The sequence below is a fragment of the Mauremys mutica genome, chromosome 1, assembly GCF_020497125.1.
Source record: "Mauremys mutica isolate MM-2020 ecotype Southern chromosome 1, ASM2049712v1, whole genome shotgun sequence".
Taxonomy (NCBI): domain Eukaryota; kingdom Metazoa; phylum Chordata; order Testudines; family Geoemydidae; genus Mauremys; species Mauremys mutica.
The window spans coordinates 129,865,888-129,888,547 of record NC_059072.1 but is presented as its reverse complement, the minus strand read 5'-3'; the positions used below and the strand labels follow the sequence as shown (position 1 = coordinate 129,888,547).

At 45.6% G+C, this 22,660-nt stretch overlaps 1 protein-coding gene across 5 annotated transcripts in view; it reads left to right on the top strand.

Annotated features, from left to right (window-relative positions):
* Nucleotides 1-21,567, top strand: part of LRP6 (LDL receptor related protein 6) — a 202,933-nt gene extending 181,366 nt beyond the window's left edge. For all 5 annotated transcript variants that reach the window (XM_045000135.1, XM_045000134.1, XM_045000132.1 and 2 more), the window contains 5 exons: nucleotides 1,670-1,780; nucleotides 3,562-3,792; nucleotides 5,157-5,290; nucleotides 6,542-6,639; nucleotides 17,368-21,567. In XM_045000135.1, the coding sequence (XP_044856070.1) occupies nucleotides 1,670-1,780; nucleotides 3,562-3,792; nucleotides 5,157-5,290; nucleotides 6,542-6,639; nucleotides 17,368-17,659 (866 nt within the window). In that variant the 3' untranslated portion in view covers nucleotides 17,660-21,567. The remainder of the gene's footprint in view (nucleotides 1-1,669; nucleotides 1,781-3,561; nucleotides 3,793-5,156; nucleotides 5,291-6,541; nucleotides 6,640-17,367) is intronic.
* Nucleotides 21,568-22,660: the final 1,093 nt, after the last annotated feature.

The following is a 22,660-nucleotide window of genomic DNA, read 5'->3' as shown; positions in this document are numbered from 1 at the left end:
ACAAGCTGACTGATTTGGAATGAAAGTTTCCATATCCACTACCAGTACTGCCAAGCGAGTCAGTCTTTCACATCATTAAATTCTGATTCTGTTCATAACTTATTTCTGGGATGAGAAACTTCTGGCTGCAAAGTTTCAGGTGGTTTAAAAAACATCATACTGATATGATGTTGTCCTGTCTGATTAGTGTGAGAAAGAAAGCTCACCGGTTACTAATGAAAATAAGAATTTTATTTCCGATATGTCACTATTCAGGGCAGCTGTACCTGTATTTCCCCTCAGTGGTTCAGCAAGGGCACCCAACTCTTAGCTTCCAGCTCCCTAGATGTTGCCTTTCTGGGCAGAGACTCACGTCTTACTCCATTCTGCCTGGTGTGTTTTCAGGCTGCACAGTTCCCTACCTTCACTATATCATTTCCAGCAAGGACAATCTGCTTGCTTCCTCTTCAGAGACAGACAAAGTGATTGCTATAGATTTAAGTTATCACACAGTTGTTTCTAAGCGAGCCTACTTTATTCTTAAGGTAAAAAGCGTTACAGAGAAATCCTATTAAAAACAATAAAAGAGCCTGCATACCTGCTAATAAGCTTACCAGGCATCACCCCACCCTAGAGGTTTCCTTGAGGTTACAAGTTCATCAGAGCTTCATTTCAGAACAACCACACAGGTTTATGAGGCCTCAGTAGGGCAAGGCCTGCCATTCCTCCCTTGAGGATTGGGGCCCTCCATGAACCAGGAGTCCTGTCCATTTGCTGGATCAGGAAGAAGGCCCCTGAGTCAGCCGTTTTGGGGTTTTTTTAATCCAAAAGTCTTTTCTTTGTCTGTTGGTCCTGAGAGTCCAATATGAACTAGTGTATGCATATCTCCCCAACGGCTTTCAAAGCTGATAACAGAGGACGTTTGCTAGCATCCCCCCTCCCTACTAGACAAGATACATTCAGTTCTACAATAGCATATACATCATTGCATTTTTAATAGAATGTACCCCAAAGGTATTAACTCTAATTCAATAAGGTTTAACTTTATTGAATTAAGTTTGTCTTAATTCTATCAGGTTTGTTCGTGATATGCCAAGATATTGTCACTCTGTCACCCTAGTCCTACAATTCCTTGCACTCTTATTGATTGTTGTTTACATAATCACTGTACAGTGTTTTCACAACCATACCGTATATGAAATGTACTCTTATCAGTTGACAGCCATTATTACCCAGAGGGCAGGTATTTGTTCAGTTTAGTTTTCTGGATAACCATACAATGACTATACACAGTAGAAAGATATGTTAGGAAGAGTAAGGGTCTGTTGAGAGTGCTGGAAGGAATTTGTGACCTCTTTGAAAAGTAGTAACTATCTTTTAGCAGCTTGATAAGTTTTTGTAACTTAATTCTTTTCTCTCATTCAAAATTCAGATTTTTAATGGATAAAGTTAATAGTAATTATAACTTGTGTGCTTCCTGTTAATTGTATAGGAAATAAACCCAGGATAAACACCATGGCCTTCTGCCTCTGAGTTCATTCAGCCCAGGATACCATATTTATTACCCTGCAAATAGGAAATAACATTCTCAGGTTATCACTGTATTACCCTCCTACAGAACCTGATCACCTGTCTTTGTTTTCTTGAGTATCTGACATTGAACATTTCTGGACATTTTTCCCCCCTCCAGTGCTTTGTTTAACCGATCAGTTCCGCTGCGCCAGTGGCCAGTGCATTGGGAAAAACAAGAAATGTGATCACAACTTGGACTGCAGTGACAGCTCAGATGAGCAAGGATGCTGTAAGTGTAAAATCTGAGATCAGAGACATGGTTGCAGCAAGTGAAGATGGTTGTTTCACTCCTCAGTGAGTTAGGATTCGCTCTCAATATTAAAGCCACGTGCATTAATTTTAAGGTGGGTGTTCCTGCCTCACCTGTTGCCCAATAATTAATGCATGGGGATCATGGGAAGGTAATTGACATGTAGCTCTTTTTGGAGTGAAAAATCTATTATTCTGATAAGTGTCTCAGATTCAAAACAGTTAAATTCTGTCCCTTATATTTTAAACATTTTTTAATTTTTTTTTTGAAAATCTTGCTTAATAATATGTTTGTATGCGTGGATGGAAGCATTCTTCTGTACTATAAGAATCTCTTCAGAATGTCCTGAGGCCGTGGTAACCAATCTGTTCTGCTTCAGCCATAGAATTCACAAGAGGTACTTTAAGAGTGCTCCTATCGCTGCACATAGAAATATGCTAAAAAGTTTCCTTTGTGCCTAAAGCCTATGTAATTCTCTGATTGGTTTATAGTTGCAGATTATGGTTTATGGAATATAATATCCTTTGTGCCTGCCTGCCTTGAAAGACTCCAGGTCCCTAGGAAAAAAGCTACAGCCAAACAGAGTAGATTTCAGCCTTAAAGTTCACCTGCATCATTGTTATGTTGTTAGAAATTTTAAATGGGAAATCATCTCACCTATTATAACCAATTGATGTACTGCACATGACAGACACAGTTAATGAATAAAAACACACAAATGTAAACCCAGAATTGACCCATAATTCTTTAGCTCCTGAATCTACTTCAGAGATAAGTGAGATCTCCCTTTGTTGGCAGTAATAGTAGGTGCCTTATCCTCCCTATGGTCCAGACACCAGAAGGCACTATCACAAATGTGCACATAACAGCATGTTACACTGACCTGAGCCCATTTCCTATCTTGTCTACTGTTTGTAATGAGGGAGGAGGGAAGTTAGGTCAATGTATTCACTGGGATAAGGTTGTAGCTAGTTCTCTTCTGCTTCCAATGTGGACAGGTTCTTATTTTCTCATCTCTGTAGATTCATTAGATATGGGAGCCAAAGAAATTGGCTAAAGGGTTGGCGCAGACTTCAGGGAACAAGGATATGTGGATTGAAGAGTAGCCACTTAGATACCATGGAGATGGGTGTAATATAAGACCCTGAATAGAGTAGGTAAATGCTTTGATACCTTCTCGTCTTCCCAGAGTCTCAAGGCATAGTCAGGTTGTTGTCCATTGTTCTGAGAAATATCACTGCTTACAGTTCAGTGCCTTCAGGAATGGCATCCATGTCTGACTGCTGATGGGCTTGTAATAACAATTCAGGGTGGCACTGCCTTGCAGAGATGATACTTCTAGGACAGATGATCAGGTGTAGCTGTTACCATCAGTTGGAAGTGCACATGGGGCAGGTTAGGTGTCTTTGGAAATGCCACCAGACACAGTTGATCATTGCTTCCATGGTTCTCCTATTTAGCATCAGTGTATGCTAGGCCATGAATAATAAACCCCTAGACAGCAGAGGAGGTGGAGTTAATGGTATTAATTATAACACTGGCTTTTGCCCTAGGTTCATATGCCACTTGGTGAAAAGTAGCTTTCCTTAATTACAGGTAAAAATGTCATCCTAGTGCCTAGATGGCGTTTGTTCACACTGCATGTTTAATTAGAAGGCTATTGTAAGTGGCTTGGAAGCTCAGTAGCATAGGCTTCCAGTTTTTCTTTTGGGGAGAATGGCATGAATGTTACAGAATCTGATTTCCCTCTCCTCATTTAGACACAACAGAGGAGCCAGCACCACAAGCCAACAATACCATAGGCTCGATCATTGGAGTGATCCTCACCGTTTTTGTGGTTGGAGCAATGTACTTTATCTGCCAGAGGGTGCTGTGCCCACGCATGAAGGGGGATGGGGAAACAATGACTAATGACTATGTGGTGCATGGACCAGCCTCCGTACCACTTGGTTATGTGCCTCACCCAAGCTCTCTGTCAGGGTCTCTCCCAGGTAAGTAAGAAGGTGTCTAAGCATTTTGAAACTACATTGGTTTCCTTATCCTGCCTCTTAATGGCACTATATAGTTATAATGCAAGCTCCTGCACATGCTCACCAGCAAAGTAGGTGTTTGTACCAGATATATAGTTCGGGGCACCTGCCCCTCGGAAGACAGGATTGAATGCTCTAAATTGTATTACTCAATTGTTGTTTGATTTCTAACAGTGTCATCCACAAGCAGCAGAACTACAAGTAACTGTATCTACGCATACCTAGGGATCACTTCTTTTACTACTGAAATTCATCCTCTTCTGGGGCCAGTGTAATGACACCAGCAATTCTACACAGCACTGTAGGCTCAGGAGATAGAGAGAGAATTAAATCAACAGGAATTTAGACAGAATATAGTCACTCATGTTGATTGGGAATTGTCCTGTCTCGGGGATAAATGCCCTGTATTGTGTACTTGTGGAGAATTCGATGGGGTCTTTAATGACCAGGAGTAATTATAGCCTCATTTCTGTAAACCCTCTTAAACAGCATTGTGCAAACATTAGCCATAAGTTGTAACCTTATCTGTCCGATGAGATACGAAACTAAGGTTAGGTCACAAATGTGCACTTAGTCTTAATTAATGTGCAAGACTCCCATATCTGTTTCTTTACAAATAATAAGCTTTCATTAGTCAGTGCCAAGTCTTTTTAATAAAATCCATATTCTTGCTGCTTTATTCTGATCCAACTGGAACAAAAGAGTTGCCTGTAAATGCTTTTTGCAGGCCTGTTATGGCAATATATCAATGCATCAGCCCCTTTTGCCTTCCTGCGATAAGCTGCTTTTCATAAGAGGGAGCTTTGAGCAGAATTTTCGCTGTAGTCCGGAATGCATTCACATGCGTCTTCTGCCAGGCCTCCCTCCTAGTCTCCTTTCACTTTGTTGCAAAAACTCGCTGTGTGGAAAAGAAAGAACAAAACCTCTTTCCTCTCGCACGCATGAGACAGGCAAAATCAGTTTAATGTTTTATTCTTGAGTATAGAGAGAGGGCTGAAGTACCTTCTCTCTTAAGCCTTTCAAAGCCATTCAAGTGAAAGGAATCCGTTTCTCTTTGCACAAGCTTTCGTGCAGCCCCATGCCAGGTTCCTGAATTCAGTGGCTAGAACGTTAAGCCAGCATGTTTATCCCCTGAGTAACTTCATTTCGCTTTTCCATCAAGGAGACTAGGATTGTTTAATGCAGACAGCTTTCTTTTTTTTTTTGTCGTGTTTATAGTACCTGTATCCTGTAGAGAGATATTTTAGCCTTAACCCCCATCCCTTCTTCAGTTTTTCTTTAAAGATTTTAATATTGATATACATAGTGTCTGTCGTCTTCTTTAGGAATGTCTCGTAAATCTGTGATCAGCTCCCTCAGCATTATGGCCGGAAGTAGCGGGCCTCCCTACGACAGAGCCCATGTCACGGGGGCATCCTCCAGTAGTTCTTCGAGTACCAAGGGCACTTACTTCCCTCCAGTAAGTCACACTTCCAGGTGTGGGTATCTTTCAGTCCAGTAGCAGTGCGCATGTCTGGGGTTAGCTGTTTGGCAAGGGCTTTATTTTAGATTTCTAGTCTAGCAAATCTGTTTGTTTGAATATGGAGTGGGTGAATTGGGAAGAAGTGTGTGTACAGCATGCCCTCTTCCAAAGCTGCAGAGGAATGTCTTGCTAAACTAAAAAAGTTAATGGATTTAGTGCTGGTGAAAGGTGTTGGACTGATTGTCCTAGAGACTGTAAAACCCCCAAACTATAGAACAGGTACAGCATAGGCAGAGAAAACTTCTCCCCTTTGACCCCACTGAGGCACCTCCAACTTGGCATGGAGGGATCATCACTAAAGGGGAGTCTACTATCCACAGTTTTTGCAGGAGAACCAGTTGCAGCGGTGGCTTTCATGCTAGTAAACACATTGTTGTTATTTATGTTAACATAGCGCCTAGGAGCTGCAGTCATGGACCCAGGACCCCATTGTGTTAGTGGCTTACAAACACAGAACAAAAAGACAATGTCCAAAAGAGTTTACAGTCTAGATCCTAAGTCATCTTGCCTCCAGTAGCAACTAATACTACCAACCTCTGTATCTATAACCCACATAACAAGGTGGTGATAAACTGAACTGTTATCAGTGTGGGCTGAATTTGAACTGCTGACCGTGATGTCAGAGGCCCCATAACGTACTCCCCCTAGGATGTTTATTTCACTACAGTTGAAATATCCTCTTTCCTCTAAGAGCCAGAATCTGTTCAGTCATATAAAGAACAAGGGGCAGCAAAATAACAATACTGGAAACAGCACAGTATCTGGTGACTGTGAGCTGGTTATGGCGGTTATCAGCCAGCTTGCCTAGGATAGCAGTGTGTGTACCTGATGACAATCTAGTATTGAATTGCCTGGTTTGGGTTTACTTTTCAGCATTAAGTGCTTCAAAATAGCAACAGTCGTCAGCTCCTTAGGAGGAAAGCTTAGTGATAGCCTAGATAGAAATGGATACAAGCGAGGTTCACAGGATGTTGAGGTTATAGAGAGGAATTTACGCTGGGGAAGGGGCCATGGCTTTGTCTAGGTGCAGCACTGAGCTTTGCCTTAACAAGAAGGAAAGGTGTAAACTACAAACTAGTGTTTTCTTTAATATTGGATAGGAATATCATCATGGCTGTATTTAATTTTTTCTTCCTCTTTAATTTCGTTGTGGCTGTTTAAAAAGATGCCTCTCTTTAATTTTTTTAGATTTTGAACCCTCCACCATCACCAGCTACTGAACGCTCACATTACACCATGGAATTTGGTTATTCTTCAAACAGTCCTTCCACTCATAGATCCTACAGGTATTTATTAGTACAATAGCCTCAATCTGGATCAAAGCCTCATTGTACTAATTGCTGTACAAACGAAGAATAAAAGACCGTCTTCGCCCTAGAGTTTACAGTCTAAGGCCCTGATCCTGCAAACAGTTATACAGATGCTTAATTTAAATCTCATGCATAGTTCCACTCTCTCTGTCTCACACATGCCATCTGCAGAGCAACATGCTATAGATGCAATTGTAAGTCCCTAAGCCGTTTCAACTCCACACCCCCATGATGTTACGGTTATCATCCAGTTTACCTTTGAATCCATATTGGGGGGGCTGCGCTATGATGCGGTGGATGGTTTGGATGTTCTCAGCACAGTCACATGACGGGGAGTCTTTGTTAATCAAGTAGCCACGTCTTCCGTGGGTTGTTAGGGTGCAGGTCAGTGTGGTCCAAAGTTTGCAAGGTGGGTCAAAACTGAGAGGGCGGCTTGTTGGGTCAGTATGACTGTGTTTGTTTGGAATGGTAGATGAGGTCCAGACACTTTGCCATTCCCTGGCTGGCTCCAGAGACATGAGATGGTCACATGTGGTCCACAGTGGTTTTCGCTATTTCAGGTGGTGGTAGGATATGTTATCCATAACCTGCTGGATGGGAAGTTCTGGGTAGTCTTTGGTGCATTTAAGTTCACATGCCATGACTGTATCTCAACGGATAGCTGGAAGTTCCACGTTTGCTAATACAGAAAGTCACAGTAGAGGCTTTAGGAAATGACCATGGCTTCTCTCCACACTCGGGGGATTTCACTGGTCTCCAGGATGTTGGTGAAAAGCTGCATCATCCATTTCCATGGCAGTGGATCCACGTTATACAAGAACACAGGATAGATACCATCTTTTCCTGCTGCTTTTCCCAGTTTTTTGGCTGCACTGTCTGTATCAATCTCCTTACTTCTGAATGGCCCAGACCATTGGGACAATGGCGCGCCTGTGGACATCACCTGCTGAAGCTGATGCTGGACTTGTCTGCACTACTGTCTGTTTGCTGGCTGTTTTGAAGTCCACAAACATTTAGCAGCGATGGCATTGGTTTTCACCTGTGGCCTAATAGCGTGTGTGGGATTTGTAGCCTGCAAGTGTTACAGGCATGTCTGCTCCAGCGTGTTAAGTTTAGACCTTCTACACATTCAAGCCACCATTTCTGCCTTGCTGCAGCCCGTGACGCCAGGAGGGCTTTTCCAGTTTTTGGGTCTTTACGCTCATCGTATTTGTGGAGGAGCTTGTGGCTCTTTGCAATCCAGCCAGGAGTATACCTGTGTCCCTGGAGAATGTTGTTCTTTGTGGCAGAGATTAGGAGCGCAGTAAAATGGTCAGAAGGGGGGAATGCGGGAGATGGTGTTTTCCACAATCATAGTGAAATTGGCCCAGACTGCTTTTTTAAAGTTCCAGCCTGGCGCAGGTTTTGAGTAGAGAACTGGGATTTGAATTCCATTATGAGTCTGTCTTGAGTGTTCAGGAAGTCATTGAGGATGATCCATGGCATGGGGTGTTGGTGTGCCCTGTATCATCTTTAGAGATGAACGTCAGGTCAGGGCAATATCCTCTGCCCCATCTTGCAGACTGGAAAGTGACCTGCTGTTTCGCATCAAAAAGGAGGGGTATATCATTTGCTGAAGTCCGGTTTGTCAGTTCTTTGCCTGGAAGATTGTTTGCAGCATGGCCTCATTCTTCTTCGAGTGATTGCTCATGCATTCCAGTTAGGTGTGTGCGCGCCGCATGCACGTTCGTCGGAAGATTTTTACCCTAGCAACACTCGGTGGGTCGGCTGGGCACCCCCTGGAGTGGCGCCGCTATAGCGCCGAATATATACCCCTGCCGACCCATCCGCTCCTCAGTTCCTTCTTACCGTCCGTGTCGGTCGTTGGAACAGTGGAGCGCGGCTTAGCTGACCTCCACTTCCCTACCTACTCGTAGTTTCTCTAGTTAATTCTTGTATACCTAGTTCAGATTTATATAGTTGTAGTTAACTTTATTCGTTTGTAGTATAGTTAGTGTATATAGTTCACAGGGGTTCGGGGATTATCCCCTTCCCCGCACCCGGTGCCAGGTACTATGCCCGGTTCACAGGGTTTCAAACCGTGCTCGGCCGGCCACAAGCCGATGCTGACAAGAGATCCTCTCCTAAGTGCCTCGAGGAATCTCACCTAACAGATAAGTGCCGCATTTGTAAGGCCTTTAGGCCGAGAATAATAGGGGAGCGAGACTTTCGTCTCAAGCAGCTCCTGAGGGAGGCAGCTCTTACTCCTCTGCTCTCGGCACCGAGTGCTGGTCAGTCTTCAAGAAGCGCTCCCTCGGCACCGGATCGCCGGTACCGACGTCTGCTCGGCACGGATCCCTCTCCTGGAGGATGAAGAGGCACAAGACTCCTGCTGCGTCCGAGCCGCCTGCTCCACAGCCTGAGCGCTATACTAAGTCAGACCGCCCGGCACCGATACCTGCCGTGGCACCGACAATATCGGCACCATCAACTCCGGCCACGCAAGAGCCGTCGAGTCCAGTGCCGGAAAGCTCCCCGGTACGAGCCGTGGTTGTGCTCACTATTAAGCTGCATCAGAGCCGCCTGCTCTGCAGCCCGAGCGCTATACTAAGTTGGACCGCCCGGCTCCGATACCTGCCGCGGCACCGACAATATCGGCACCGTCGACTCCGGCCACGCAAGAGCCGTCGAGTCCGGTACCTGAACGCTCCCCGGTGCGAGCCGTGGTTGAGCTCACTATTCCCTCCACGCCGGAGACATTTCCACGTCGAGGGAGTTGATTGCAATGACAGTGCCTGCGCTGCCTCAACCCCCGGCACCGCCGGTGCGGGTTATATAGTCGATCGGCAAGCCTGCCTTGATCAGACCACCCTGCGTCGGCACCGCAGAGCGGCACCCTTCACGATCGTGGTCCCGCAGATGTTCTCGGTTCCGTCGCCAATCCAGGTGCCGATGCCGCTCGCAGTCCCGGCACCGTTCTCCATTTCGATACCGGTCGTACTCGCGGCACCGATCAGCGTCCCGTTCGCCGGCCCGGTACATTCGGCGCCGATCCAGCTCCCGGCACCGCTCCAGGCACCGAACTCCCGTCGCCACTCCCGACGTTGAGCCTCGAGATCTCGGTCGACCTCCCGGCACTGCTCTGGTCGCAGGTCCCATTCTCGCTCCCGGTACCGGTATGCCTCCCGGTACCGATCCCCAGTGCCGCGTCGAGCGACGTCAGCTAGAGAGGGAGACTCTGCCCAGGGCTTTTTAGCTCCTCCATGGCCATCCAGACATGCATCAGTGTTGTCCTGCACAGGCAGTTTATACGCGCAGGACTGTGATTCGGATGTGCACAGCAGAGTCTTCCAGGTGCCCCAGGCCCAGGACCCTGACCCCATCAGTGGTCACCCTGTACATCCTGGGCGTGCCATCAGGCCAAAGGCCTAGCTGCGATCCCATCTTGCTCTGGGTGTCAGAGGTGACAGTTAGCCACCCACCTCCGACCGGTATGGAGGAAGCCCCAGTTCAGCCACCGGACTCCCACATCCCACCGGATCAGGAGGTCATCCAGGAGCGCGAGCCCACACAGGACCCGCTTGTCCCCAGCCTTTCTTCTTCCTCCTCCCCAGATGAGGCGCGGGCAGGAGCGGTACTCCTCGGGCCCTCCTCTAATCGACTTGGGACCTCCTGAGACGGGTGGCACTCAATATGAATCTCCAAGTGGAGGAAGTCTTGGAGATACGGGATCCGGTCGTAGACATTCTGTCGGCTGATGCCCCCACTAGAGTGGCCCTACCGTTCATTCCGACGATCAAGGCCAATGTGGATACCATCTGACAGTCTCAAGCTACTATCCTGCCCTCGGGCACGGAAGTCGAACGCATGTACATGGTATCCTCCAGGGGCTACGGGTACCTATATGTACATCTTCCCCCCAGCTCCCTTGTCGTCCAGTCCGTCAATGAGACGGACAGCCATGGCCAGCTGGCACCAGCCCCTAAATCCAAGGAGGCTAGGCGAATGGACTTACTGGGCCGTAAGATGTACTCGGCAGGGGCCCTGCAACTTTGCGTAGCAAACCAGCAAGCCCTGCTTAGCCGCTACTATGGGCGGCGGTGGGCAAATTTACGGAGTCTGTTCCTAAGAACTCCCGTCAAGAGTTTGCTTCCCTCCTGGAAAAAGGGAAGAAGGTGGCGAGAGCTTCCCTCCAGGCCTTGTTGGATGTAGCTGACTCCGCAGCCACGACTCTGGCCTCGGGTGTTGCCACGAGGCGCATTTCATGGCTCCAGTTATCGAGCCTTCCCTTGCAGCTGCTGCATGCTATACAGGACTTGCCCTTCAATGGCAAAGGCCTGTTCTCCCCCCCCAAAAAAACAAAAAAACCTGATCCTAGGCTGCAAAGCGTAAAGGACAGCAAGGTCACTATGCGCTCCCTCTCGGCATGCACACGCCGGTGACTCAGCGCCGACCTTTCCGCCCCAGCCTCACCGCCCTTACCCTGCACCTAGACAAAGACAGGACTTTGCCAGCAGGCGTCGCTGAGGCAGTCGTAGGCGTCAGTCAGGACCCCAAAGGCAAAATCAGGGTCCTTCTAACCACCAATGGGGCAAAAGCCTATCCATCCTCGTCCCTCTTAGGGACCCCTCTCACGAGCAATTCCTCTTGTAAGAGGGGCGGACGCTCCTCACCGTCGGAGCTATAGAGGAGGTACCAAAGGACGAAAGGGACAAAGGGTTCTGCTCCCACTAATTCCTAATCCCCAAGGCGAAGGGAGGTCTCAGACCTATCCTAGACCTGCGGGAACTCAACAAGTTCATGATACACCTGAAGTTCCGCATGGTATCCATGGGGACCGTCATCCCATCCTTGGATCCCGGAGACTGGTATGCCGCCCTCGATATGAAGGGCGCGTATTTTCACATCGCCATTTATCCTCCACACAGAAGGTACCTCCGGTTTGTGGCCAACCGTCATCATTTCCAGTTTACGGTCCTCCCGGTTGGCCTCTATACAGCCCCAAGTGTATTCAAAGTGCATGGCTGTAGTCGCCGCCTCTCTCTGCCACCGTCGGATACACGTTCTCCGTATCTAGACGATTGGCTCATTCGAGGGACCACCAGGGCCCAAGTTACCAGTCATGTGGGCGTCGACAAGGACCTATTCCTGCGTCTAGGCCTTATGATCCATATAGAGAAATCCACTCTGATTCCCACACAGGGAATAGAATTCATTGGGGCCATCCTGGCCTCCAGTCTCGCCAGAGCCTGCTTACCTCAGCCTCGGTTTCACGCGATGGTAACAATTATACAAGGTCTACGGACCTTTCCGACAACTTTGGCTCGCACTTGCCTAGGTTTCCTGGGTCACATGGCTCCCTGCACGTTCGTAACCAAACATGCCAGGCTTCGCCTCCGTCCACTTCAATCGTGGCTCACCTCGGTGTACCACCCGAGCAGAGACAGCATAGTCATGGTCGCCTCGATCCCCCCGAGTGTCCTAGGCTCCCCCGACTGGGGGTTGATGCCCTCCCTGGTGTGTGCAGGGATGCTGTTCCATCCACCTCACCCCTCGGTGTCCCTCATGACGGACGCCCCATCTCTCGGCTGGGGGGCTCACCTGGGTCAGTTTCGCACTCAAGGCCTTCGGTCGGCTCAAGAGCTGGCCTTGCACATCAATGTCCGGGAGCTGAGAGCAGTCTGCCTTGTGTACCAGGCGTTTCAGCAGCACCTGCAAGGCCGTTGTGTCTCAGTGTTCACAGACAACACAACGGCCATGTGTTACCTAAACAAGCACGGAGGAGCACGGTCCTTCCCTCTTTGCAGGGAGCTATCCAACTCCGGGACTTCTGCACAGCCCAATCGATAGACCTGGTAGCGTTCTTTCTCCCAGGGGTCCGGAACACTCTGGCGGATCGCCACAGCAGATCCTTCCTGTCTCTCAAATGGTCGATTCCTCTGGACGTTATCCATTCCGTTTTCCGGAAGTGGGGCTTTCCCTGCATAGTCCTCTTCGCTCTTGCGAGAACAGAAAGAGAGAGAAGTTCTGCTCATTCGAAGGCCTCTCCCCGGGCTTGATCTTGGAGGCTTTTCTGATGCCGTGGACGAGCTGTCTGATGTACGCTTTTCCACCGTTCCCGCTGGTTCACAGGGTCCTGCTAAAACTCCGCAGGGACAGAGCGCACCTGATCATGATCGCTCCAGGCAGCACTGGTACACCATGTTGCTAGACCTGTCAGTAGCCAACCCGATTCCCCTGCCTCTTTGCCCAGACCTCATAACGCAGGATCACGGCAAACTTTACCACCCAGACCTGCAGTCCCTGCACCTCACAGCATGGCTGCTGCGTGGCTAAACTGATCCAAGTTACGTTGTTCTTCCTCGGTTCTACAGGATTCTCCTGGGTGGTAGGAAACCTTCCACTCCGTTAACGTATCTGGCCAAGTGGAAGGGTTTCTCCTGCTGCTACGAAACGCACAATGTTTCTCTCACCGAGGTTCCGACCCACTCCATCTTGGACTACCTCTGGTCTCTCAAACAGCAGCGCCTGGCACGGTCATCATTAAGGGTACACTTGGCAGCCATCTCTGCCTTCCACCCAGGGGAGAGTGGCCGCACCATATTCTCACAACCTGTGGTTTCTAGGTTCCTCAAGGGCTTGGAGCGTTTGTACCCCCAAGTTCACCGCCCGGCCAAAACCTGGGTCTTCAGCCTGGTTCTAACCAGTCTTAGGACTGCCCCATTCGAGCCACTGACAACATGCTCGCTGATATACCTGTCCTGGAAGACAGTTTTTCCTTGTAGCCTTTGCATCGGCCAGACGAGCTTCAGGCTCTCAAGGTGGACCCACGGTATACTGTGTTTCTCAAGGGCACGGTGCAGTTGTGACCACGTCCGGCCTTCCTCCCCAAGGTGCTGTCGACCTTTCATATCAACCAGGATATCTTCCTTCCGGTCTTCTTTCCGAAGCTACACTCATCGCGAGGGGAGCACATTTGCCCTGCCTAGACGTCCGTAGGGCGCTCGCATTCTATCTCGAGCGGACAAAACCCTTTTGTAACGCCCCAACTCTTCGTCGTACTGGCAGACCGGACGAAGGGCCTACCTGTCTCCTCCCAGAGGATTTCATCTTGGGCGACGTCGTGCATCCGCACCTCCTGTGACTTGGCCCATGTTCCATCGAGCCACCTTACTGCACATTCCACCAGGGCTCAGGCTTCTTCTGCTGCCTTCCTGGCTTGCTTACCCTTCCAGGGGATATGTCGTGCAACTACCTGGTCCTCGGTCCACACCTTTGCCTCATTGGTTCAACAGTCCAGAGATGATGCAGCCTTTGGCTCAGCAGTTTGCATTCTGCAATATCTCACTCCGACCCCACCGCCTACGTAAGGCTTGGGAATCACCTAACTGGAATGCATATGAGCAATCACTCGAAGAAGAAAAGACGGTTACTCACTGTTGTAACTGTTGTTCTTCGAGATGTGTTGCTCATATCCATTCCAGACCCGCCCTCCTTCCCCACTGTCGGAGTAGCTGGCAAGAAGGAACTGAGGAGCGGATGGGTCGGCAGGGGTATATATTCGGCGCTATAGCGGCGCCACTCCAGGGGGCGCCCAGCCGACCCACCGAGTGTTGCTAGGGTAAAAATCTTCCAACGAACGTGCACGCGGCGCACGCACACCTAACTGGAATGGATATGAGCAACACATCTCGAAGAACAACAGTTACAACAGTGAGTAACCGTCTTTTGTGTGTAGTGACTCTTAAAGTTGCCCACAAATAAGCAGGATCCTGCACATTCTGCAGAGCTGGCTGAGGCATGGTGTACCAGGTGGTTTGTATACATTAATGATAGTTAGCTTGCCAATGCACACAGAGATGGTAGTTGTTCCTTTGTGCGCTGTAGGAGGTGGAACCACATATTTGTTGATCTCCTGCTTGATGTAAATTGCCAGGCCCCATTTTGGGCGATTAATTGCTGGCTATGAGTTTACAGCCATGGATTTTGTAGCAACGGGTCTTTTCTTCATTTGCGACATGGGTGAGAACATCGATGTTGGTCTTTGCCATTTTCTCCAGGAAGTCATACTTGGACTGTGAGATGCCTTCAGCATTCAGTTGGCAGATCTTTACCCCAGGTCCGATCTGCCTGGTATGTTGGCCCTGAAAAGGTCGTCCCATTAAAGCATGTGCATAAGTGTCTGAAGGATTGGGGCCAAAAATTTAAGACAGAGTGCAAAAATATGTTAGCAGCATTCCTCTCAAACATGTATCATTGAGGGACATCACTCAGTTTTTGTCCAAAACTTATTTAAGTTTTGCATAAGCTTGGTGTCTCATTACTTCTATTACTGAAAATCATTTACACCAGAAAGATAACGAGAGAGCCATTCACTCTAGAAGAATATGTCTTATGCTGTTTTAAATTTCCTGCATGAATAATTTGTTTGGCACGCAATATATCATTTGGGCCTCGCCGTCTTGAGAAAGATGACAGGCAAATCCTAGGAAAGGAAAAAGAAAGAAGAGAGTCTAATGTTACATAGATAACATGGATACATAGCCTAGCTCTAGGGCACAACATAATTATTTCTGATTCCACAATGAGGAGTTTCTGATTTTCTTTACATGCATCTATATTTAAATTTTTAAATCCTTTTTTACCCCCTTTTCTTATTTGTTTTCTTTTCGGGGGAGGGCTAAAGGGGGGTTTCACTGTTAAACTTTTACATATTTCCTTTTTTAAAGGCCTATTTCACTGTTGTTGTTTATAGACTTGTAAGCTTTTGCCCATTGTTTTTAGGTAATGTAATAATTCCCAAAGGTGAATGTTCAGTCTCTTTGCTGTAATGATTTTGTTTTAATTTATTTGGGTTTTTACCACAAATGAAAGAGAAGGAGCCTCTTTCCAAGGCGATAGGGCATGCCCCCCACCCAACCCAAGACACAGAAGCAGCACTGGTCGACTACCAGAGGGAGTTGTTTTTGATAGAGATACACAAGTTCTTCCTAATGGGCTTGTGGATAATGAAGTTATTGGGGCTCAAAAATCATCTATTCTCCTTTAACAGAAGATATGGCCAGTGTTCTATGAAAGTCAGACTAGATGTTCATAGTGGTCCCTTCTGGCCTTATGAAAAGCCTATAAAAGGGACTGGCAGCTTAGAAAGCAAACCAACATCAAAGCTTGGCACCGGCTTGGATAACTCTGATCATTGTTAGCTGATGTGACATTTGAATCTCATTAATGATACTGAGCGTGTAGTGCTGGGTTTGATATTTCTAGAACTCTCTCTCCCAATCAAAAATATATCCTATTGCTACTTCTGGTCATCTTGTCTTTCCTGTCATTCTGACATTGACTTAGAGCAGTGGTTCTCAACCAGGGGTATGTGTACCACTGGGGGTGCGCAGAGATCTTCCAGCGGATACATCAACTCATCTAGATATTTGCCTAGTTTTACAACAGGCTACATAAAATGCACTAGCGAAGTCAGTACAAACTAAAATTTCAGACAGACAAAATGAGAAATGAAGCAATTTTTCAGTAGTATTGTGCTGTCACACTTTTGTATTTTTATGTCTGTTTTTAAATGAGGTGAAACTTGGGAGTACGCAAGACCAATCAGACTCCTGAAAAGGGGTACAATTGTCTGGAAAGGTTGAGAACCACTGACCTAGAGGAATTGGCATTCTGATTTTGGGGCAGAGGCACTGGCAATTGTGGCTGCTACAGCCTCAGTGTCTTGGGCAATAGAAGTCGCTCTCCTCTATATGTGCAACTTGATTTATTTTCTTGCACCCACTACAGAGCTGCTTTCTGATAGCAGCACATGGGAACTGCAGCTACGTTAGCTGCTCAGGGAGATGTTTCTCCTGGCTGCAGTAAAACAGTCACATGAGCTAGCTTTTCTGTCTGTGGACTCTGATCCAGTGCCAAATTAATCAGCAGAGGATACTGGAAATAGAACATCTCCACACACTCTGTTTTCCCCCAACCTCTAAAACCCCCCAAATCCCACCCCTTTTGTACCAGTTTGACCAGGGTTGAGGCTTTGTGATGGCTTATTAGTAGAGCTGGGCAACATATTTTAATTGAAATTTTTTACTGAGAAGTGCAGACTCAGGTCAACTGAAACATTTAACCAATTGATGCTGATTTTGGCAAATGGTTTCAGTTGAAGAAAAAAATTAAGACATCAAAACTGTTTATTTTGACATTTCTGAAAAGAAACGTTTCAATTTTGATGCCTAGATTCACTAGGGGACTTGGACACCATTCACAAAAACAAGGAGCTGGTGGAGGGGAGACATGGGTTCCAGTCCCTGCTCCAGAGCAGGGATTGGAATCTGGCTCTTCCACATCCCAAGTGATTGCCTTAACCTCTAGGCTACTGGGTATAATCTGGTGCGCCACCTCCTTGGTTTTGTGAATGGCGCATTACTTTTCTTGCAAAGCTACATTATCAAGGGGATTTAAAGATCTCCAAAAGCGAAACAAAGCATTTCTTTTGACATGAAATGAATTAATTTCCAACTTTTCCATTTGCGAAAATTCTGAAAATTTTTGGGGTGGTTTTTTTGGCCTTGTTTTGGAGCTGCCAGCACTCTGACAAATCACAGCTCTGCTAATGAGTATTCCCTTCATGAGGCAATATATCTGGCCTGTCTTCCGTTATCTGAGTCTTTGGCTTATAGTTTCTCTTTAAGCGCTGACATCTGTCCTATGAATTCCCTTACATAGCTACAGACCATACAGCTACCGGCATTTTGCACCTCCCACCACGCCCTGCAGCACGGATGTTTGTGACAGCGACTATGCCCCCAGCCGGCGGGTCACAACAGCGGTGACTAAGGGCTACACCAGTGACTTGAACTATGATTCCGAGCCTGTGCCCCCTCCACCGACGCCAAGGAGCCAGTACCTCTCGGCGGAGGAGAACTATGAAAGCTGTCCGCCCTCCCCGTACACAGAACGGAGCTATTCCCATCACCTCTACCCACCGCCTCCATCCCCCTGCACGGACTCCTCATGAGGGCCCCTCCACCCCCTTCCTTAACTGCCTCCACTACGAAAGTGTAAATACAAATTGTCCATACCAGGGAGGGGGGAAGGAGCTATTGGAGAGGGAGGAGGCAGGACAGTGTACAGTTAAAAGTTATGAAATGGAGTGGGGAATACTAGAGATATTTGTACAGAAGAAAAAAGGATATTTATATATTTTCTTAAACAGCATCTGCTGCTTGTGCCATAAGAAGAAATTTTTGTATAAAAGAATAGAAATTTGTACAAAATTTTTATTTTTGCAAATGGAACAAAAAAACATGCCTTAATCCAGTGAAGTGACAGAGCACATGAGAAAATGGAAGGACCAGGACGTGTCACTGTCCAGTGAGGCAAAGTGTGGGGTTCATCAATACCAAAAAAGTTTTAAAAATAATAAAAAAAAGACGTCCGTCTCAGAGCAGCATACCATAGATACTTGGAAGTAGCCAAATAACCTCTACATTAACTATGGAGGGCCAGCAATGAAAGTTAAACTTGAAGAAACAGTCAGGACAGATATTAACCATACACAAAGGGCTTTATGTTTTCTACAGGAATACAGTAATCGTAGCAGTGAATATATATGTTATAATATTTTATTATATGTGTGTGTACAAATATAATGAAATATTAGAATATATTGTCACACACTTTTTAAAAATTAAAGTGCATCTGTATTTTTTTTTTTGCCTACATTTGCATCACTCCCCCCATTTTTAAACTTTCTCCATTGCTGGAAGTTCAATAATTTTGTTGGGTACACTTTTAAAAATGTCTTTAATTTTTTTGCATTTTCCACTCCTGCTTCCCCCCCCCCCCCCCAGAGCCATTTTGTTAAATCAGATTTCCTTGTTTAAAGTACTTCTAGAATTGAGCTAATGAAAATTCATCCTCTACGTTTTTTATTAGCCTTGTCTTGCAGTGCCATGTTATGTTTTGGGTTTCTTTATTCAGCTGATGTCTTGGGATTCCATTTTGTACTAAGTCAGCCCAATTCTCATGTAATTGACAATGGTAATATGCATATACCTGAATTATTTTAGTCCCTTAAAAATTGTTTTGATTTAGTGCCCACAAAATGTCAAATATTTTTATACCACATATAATATAGACAACATATTTATAAACTATAAATTTAACCATAAATTGCTAGTTTTACTGTAAATGAATCCTGTATCCTTGCAATACTTTCAGTGTATAGTTAATATCACAGTATACAAATCATTTATATATATATATATATATATATATTTATATTATTTGCTAGTAAGAAAGCATTTAAACATTGTCAAGGGGGGACTGGGACACAATCTATAAGAAATGGAATATTTATCATTAGAAATGTTTCCCCTGCTGTATTAATTGTTCATGCTGTGTTCGTGTTAGGTAAGCCGGTCTTCTCAGTATGATTTCTACATACCTCCTCTTTTGCGTGGCATGCATTTAATACTTTAGTATTAACCACTGTGAATGTCAAATTTTAAGATATTCTTAACCAAATCATTTTATATTAGCATCCTGTATTTTTGTATCTCCTTAGCTCCTTTGGCAATTAGAAAGGGATAGTATGCATTCATTTTAAAAACAGTTTGCATGAACTGAAGGGCAACATATGATCTTCTTAACTCTTCCTGACTCCTGTGCAGTGTTTGAGTTCAACAGCCTGAACTAGCGGAGCTCACAATGGATCTGATCTTGGGATGTGTTACCAATCTGCTATTCCCATTGACTTTTAATGGGAGTTTCAGGAGCCGCTCCAAAGATCAGATCTTAAATCTTACCTCTCCTCACAAAGGATACTGAGGGACTCCTGCATTGAAGTACTAGGGCTCAGCATTGGTGTAATAACTCTTCATAAGGGACAGATGGGTTTACTGCTCTGTTACAGTCAGTTTCTACCAAGAGATGCAGGCTAAAAATATTCTAGTTTTAAATCCCATACTTTTCATGAAGTTTTGAGTGATTCTTGCCCATGCTGCATTTCAGCTTGACTGTTGGAGCCTCTCTCAGTTTCAGCTCTAAGGGAAACCATGAAGTTTGGAGTTCTCGCTGTACCTTTCTAGTAATTGAAGATACCCAAGGAAGCTTTCGAGCAAAGTATTTTTTAAAAAATTCTGAATGATCCTCAGACGATTGGAATTGACCATTGGGTCAGGTGCACTAACTTTTGCATAAATATTAACCCAGCTGATACCTTGAGCTTTATTCTAGGTACCTAGGAATTTTGGTAGCTATTCCTTTGGCTCTTCCTGTTGGTGAAGAAACTTGCTTGTGGTCTCCAGTAGGATGGATATTGGAAGGTATTGTGAGCTATAAAGGGAAATCCAATCCATTTATATGAAGAGCGGGAGAGGGTGAGCAGAGGCTGGGGTGCTGATCAGAATTGAGACTTCTACGTTGTTTACATTTTTAAATGTGCAGCATTCCGTGTGGGGTTCACATGTGGAAACTTGCACTAATGAACTCAGAAGAATATTGCATTGTTGTATCTCAGTCCAAGTGCTTGTACTGCGATGTCAATGGTCTCTACTTGCAGAACGCTTCAGTGTGCCAATTTGTTTGTTTGAAAAACTCTGAGGTGGTTCAACTTAAGCTGTGGTATCCTCTTACGGGGAGAGTCAGACTGTCTCTTTTTACAAGGACTTTCTACAGATAATACATGCTTGTTTAAACTGGACTACTGGAGGGATTTGTTTTAGAAGAATTAGCTCTCTAATGCCCAGATTTTGTACTCACACCCAGATACAACTCCACTGAAGTCAATAGTGGGATGGGGTGGAGGGGAGAACATAAGGCAATGCAGAATTTGACCAAATATATTAGAACTGTGTATCTAATTGTGCGCAGCATGTACTTAAATAAGCTGCTGCTGCTTTTATTTTAATGATGGGAGGAAAACTGTCAGATAATGAAGACCAGTTGGGGAGGTGAGCTTTTTTCCTGTTCTGATTTACCAAATAATTTGGTGGGAAACTTGAGACCTACATTTGCAATCATTTACATGAATCTAAAGTGGAAATCTTAAATCAATTTAAGATTAAGGAAGTTCCCATTAAGTAGATGTCCATGTACTTAACATCACCACAAAAACATCACCACAACTAGCATCCTTGCTGGAACATTCCTGGTGGATAAGCCAAGGACTGATTTGACAGAGAGACTGAATAATCTCTCTCCTCCTTTCCCATCAAACCAGACCTGGCTTGTGCTGTCTCTATCCCACATAAGGAAGTATGAGCTTTGCTACTTTGAAATTGACTGAGAAATGAAGTTTTAAGTCCACTGCATATTGGCTTCAAGTCAGCAAGGTACTTCAGTGCTGAAAGTTAAGCATGCACGTAAGTAGTCCCATTGACATGAATGCTTAAAATTAGGCACTCTTGAGTACCTTCCTGAATCAGAGCCATGTACAGTGGGGCATTTTCCTCAAGTGCACCATGTGTAATTTATCCTGCCTATGCATCAGAATGTCTGTAGCTGAATATCTGCACATGGAAATAAATTCATCTTGTTGAATTGGAGGGAGCAGGGAAAGGTATAGCTTTTTAAAAACCACATAGCCCATTTCAGTAAACATGAGTATAGGTTTCCCTAGGTGCACATTCTGGTCACTACACTCATATCTGTAGCTTTACATGTTTGAATTGTATAGTGATTCAAACAGAAATGTGGTTCTCCAAATGTATACCTGCCATATCCTTTTGCATGTTAAAAGGAACATGCATGTTTTTTTTTCATATTTTTAAAAGCCAGGAGATTTATATGCAAAGAACTACTTTGATGGAACATTTTAATTTTATTTCCTAAAGATTCTTCCTCTTATTCACTCCCAGTGGAGCATAAGGCGTCAACCATTCTCCTCCATTCATTTAGTTCTTGAGCGAGGCAGCAAATTTCATCCCACTTCATTCCCATGCCTTTCATTTCCTCTTCAATGGTCCTTCGCCACGTCCCCAATGGTCTACCTCTCCTCCTCCTTCCTTGTGGTGTCCATCGTAGGGCAATATGAGGGTGTCTATCAGCACCCATTCTCAACACATGCCCCAACCATCTCCATCTTCGTTGTTTGGCTTCATCCACTATGTTGTTAATGCCCGTTAATCGGCTCACTTCAACATAGGCAAATTCTTAACATACACTGGCTGCAGCGTATCACCAAAGACACCTTCCTTCAAAACCCCGAAGCTGACTTTCTATCTTCTTGTTGGTCCTCCATGTTTCCGCCGCATAAAGCAACACAGAGCGGACGTTCGACCTGTAGATCTCTACCTTGGTTTTCATTTGCAAGATGGCCGACCTCCAAATGTTCTGAAGTCTATAGAATGCAGTTGCTGCAAGACCGATTCTGGTAGATATCTCCTTCTGAATATTACCATCAGCCGATATGTAACTACCAAGATATTTAAAATCGTTCACCTCCTCCAATTCTACGTCACATACTACTGTCGTCGTCGAGCTGGCTGTTTTTACTTTCATTGTTTTGCTCTTACCGGCGTGGATATTAAGTCCCACGCACCTTGCTGCTATACCTACTCTATCAGTCTTCTCTTGGAGGTCCATCTGAGAGCTTGAAATCAGGGTGATGTCATCCGCAAAGTCACAATCTTCAATATGACCAGAGGGTCCCCATGAGATCCCTCTTGGCCTATCTTCGGTGGCTTTCCGCATCACCCAGTCTATAACCACAAGAAATAGGATGGGCGAAATAACACATCCTTGTCTAACTCCCGTTCTCACATGGAACCACTCGCTCCACTGTCCTTCAAGGCGAACACAACACTTATTATCAGCATACATATCTTTGAGGATGTTAATAACTTTCGGAGGGAATCCATATGTTTTTAGGATATTCCAGAGAGATGGATGGTGGACGCTATCAAATGCCTTCTCGAAATCAAGGTAGTTAATGAACAGTGGCGAGTTCCATTCAAGGGATTGTTCCATTATCATACATAATACAAATATCTGATCAACGCATCCTCTCCCACTC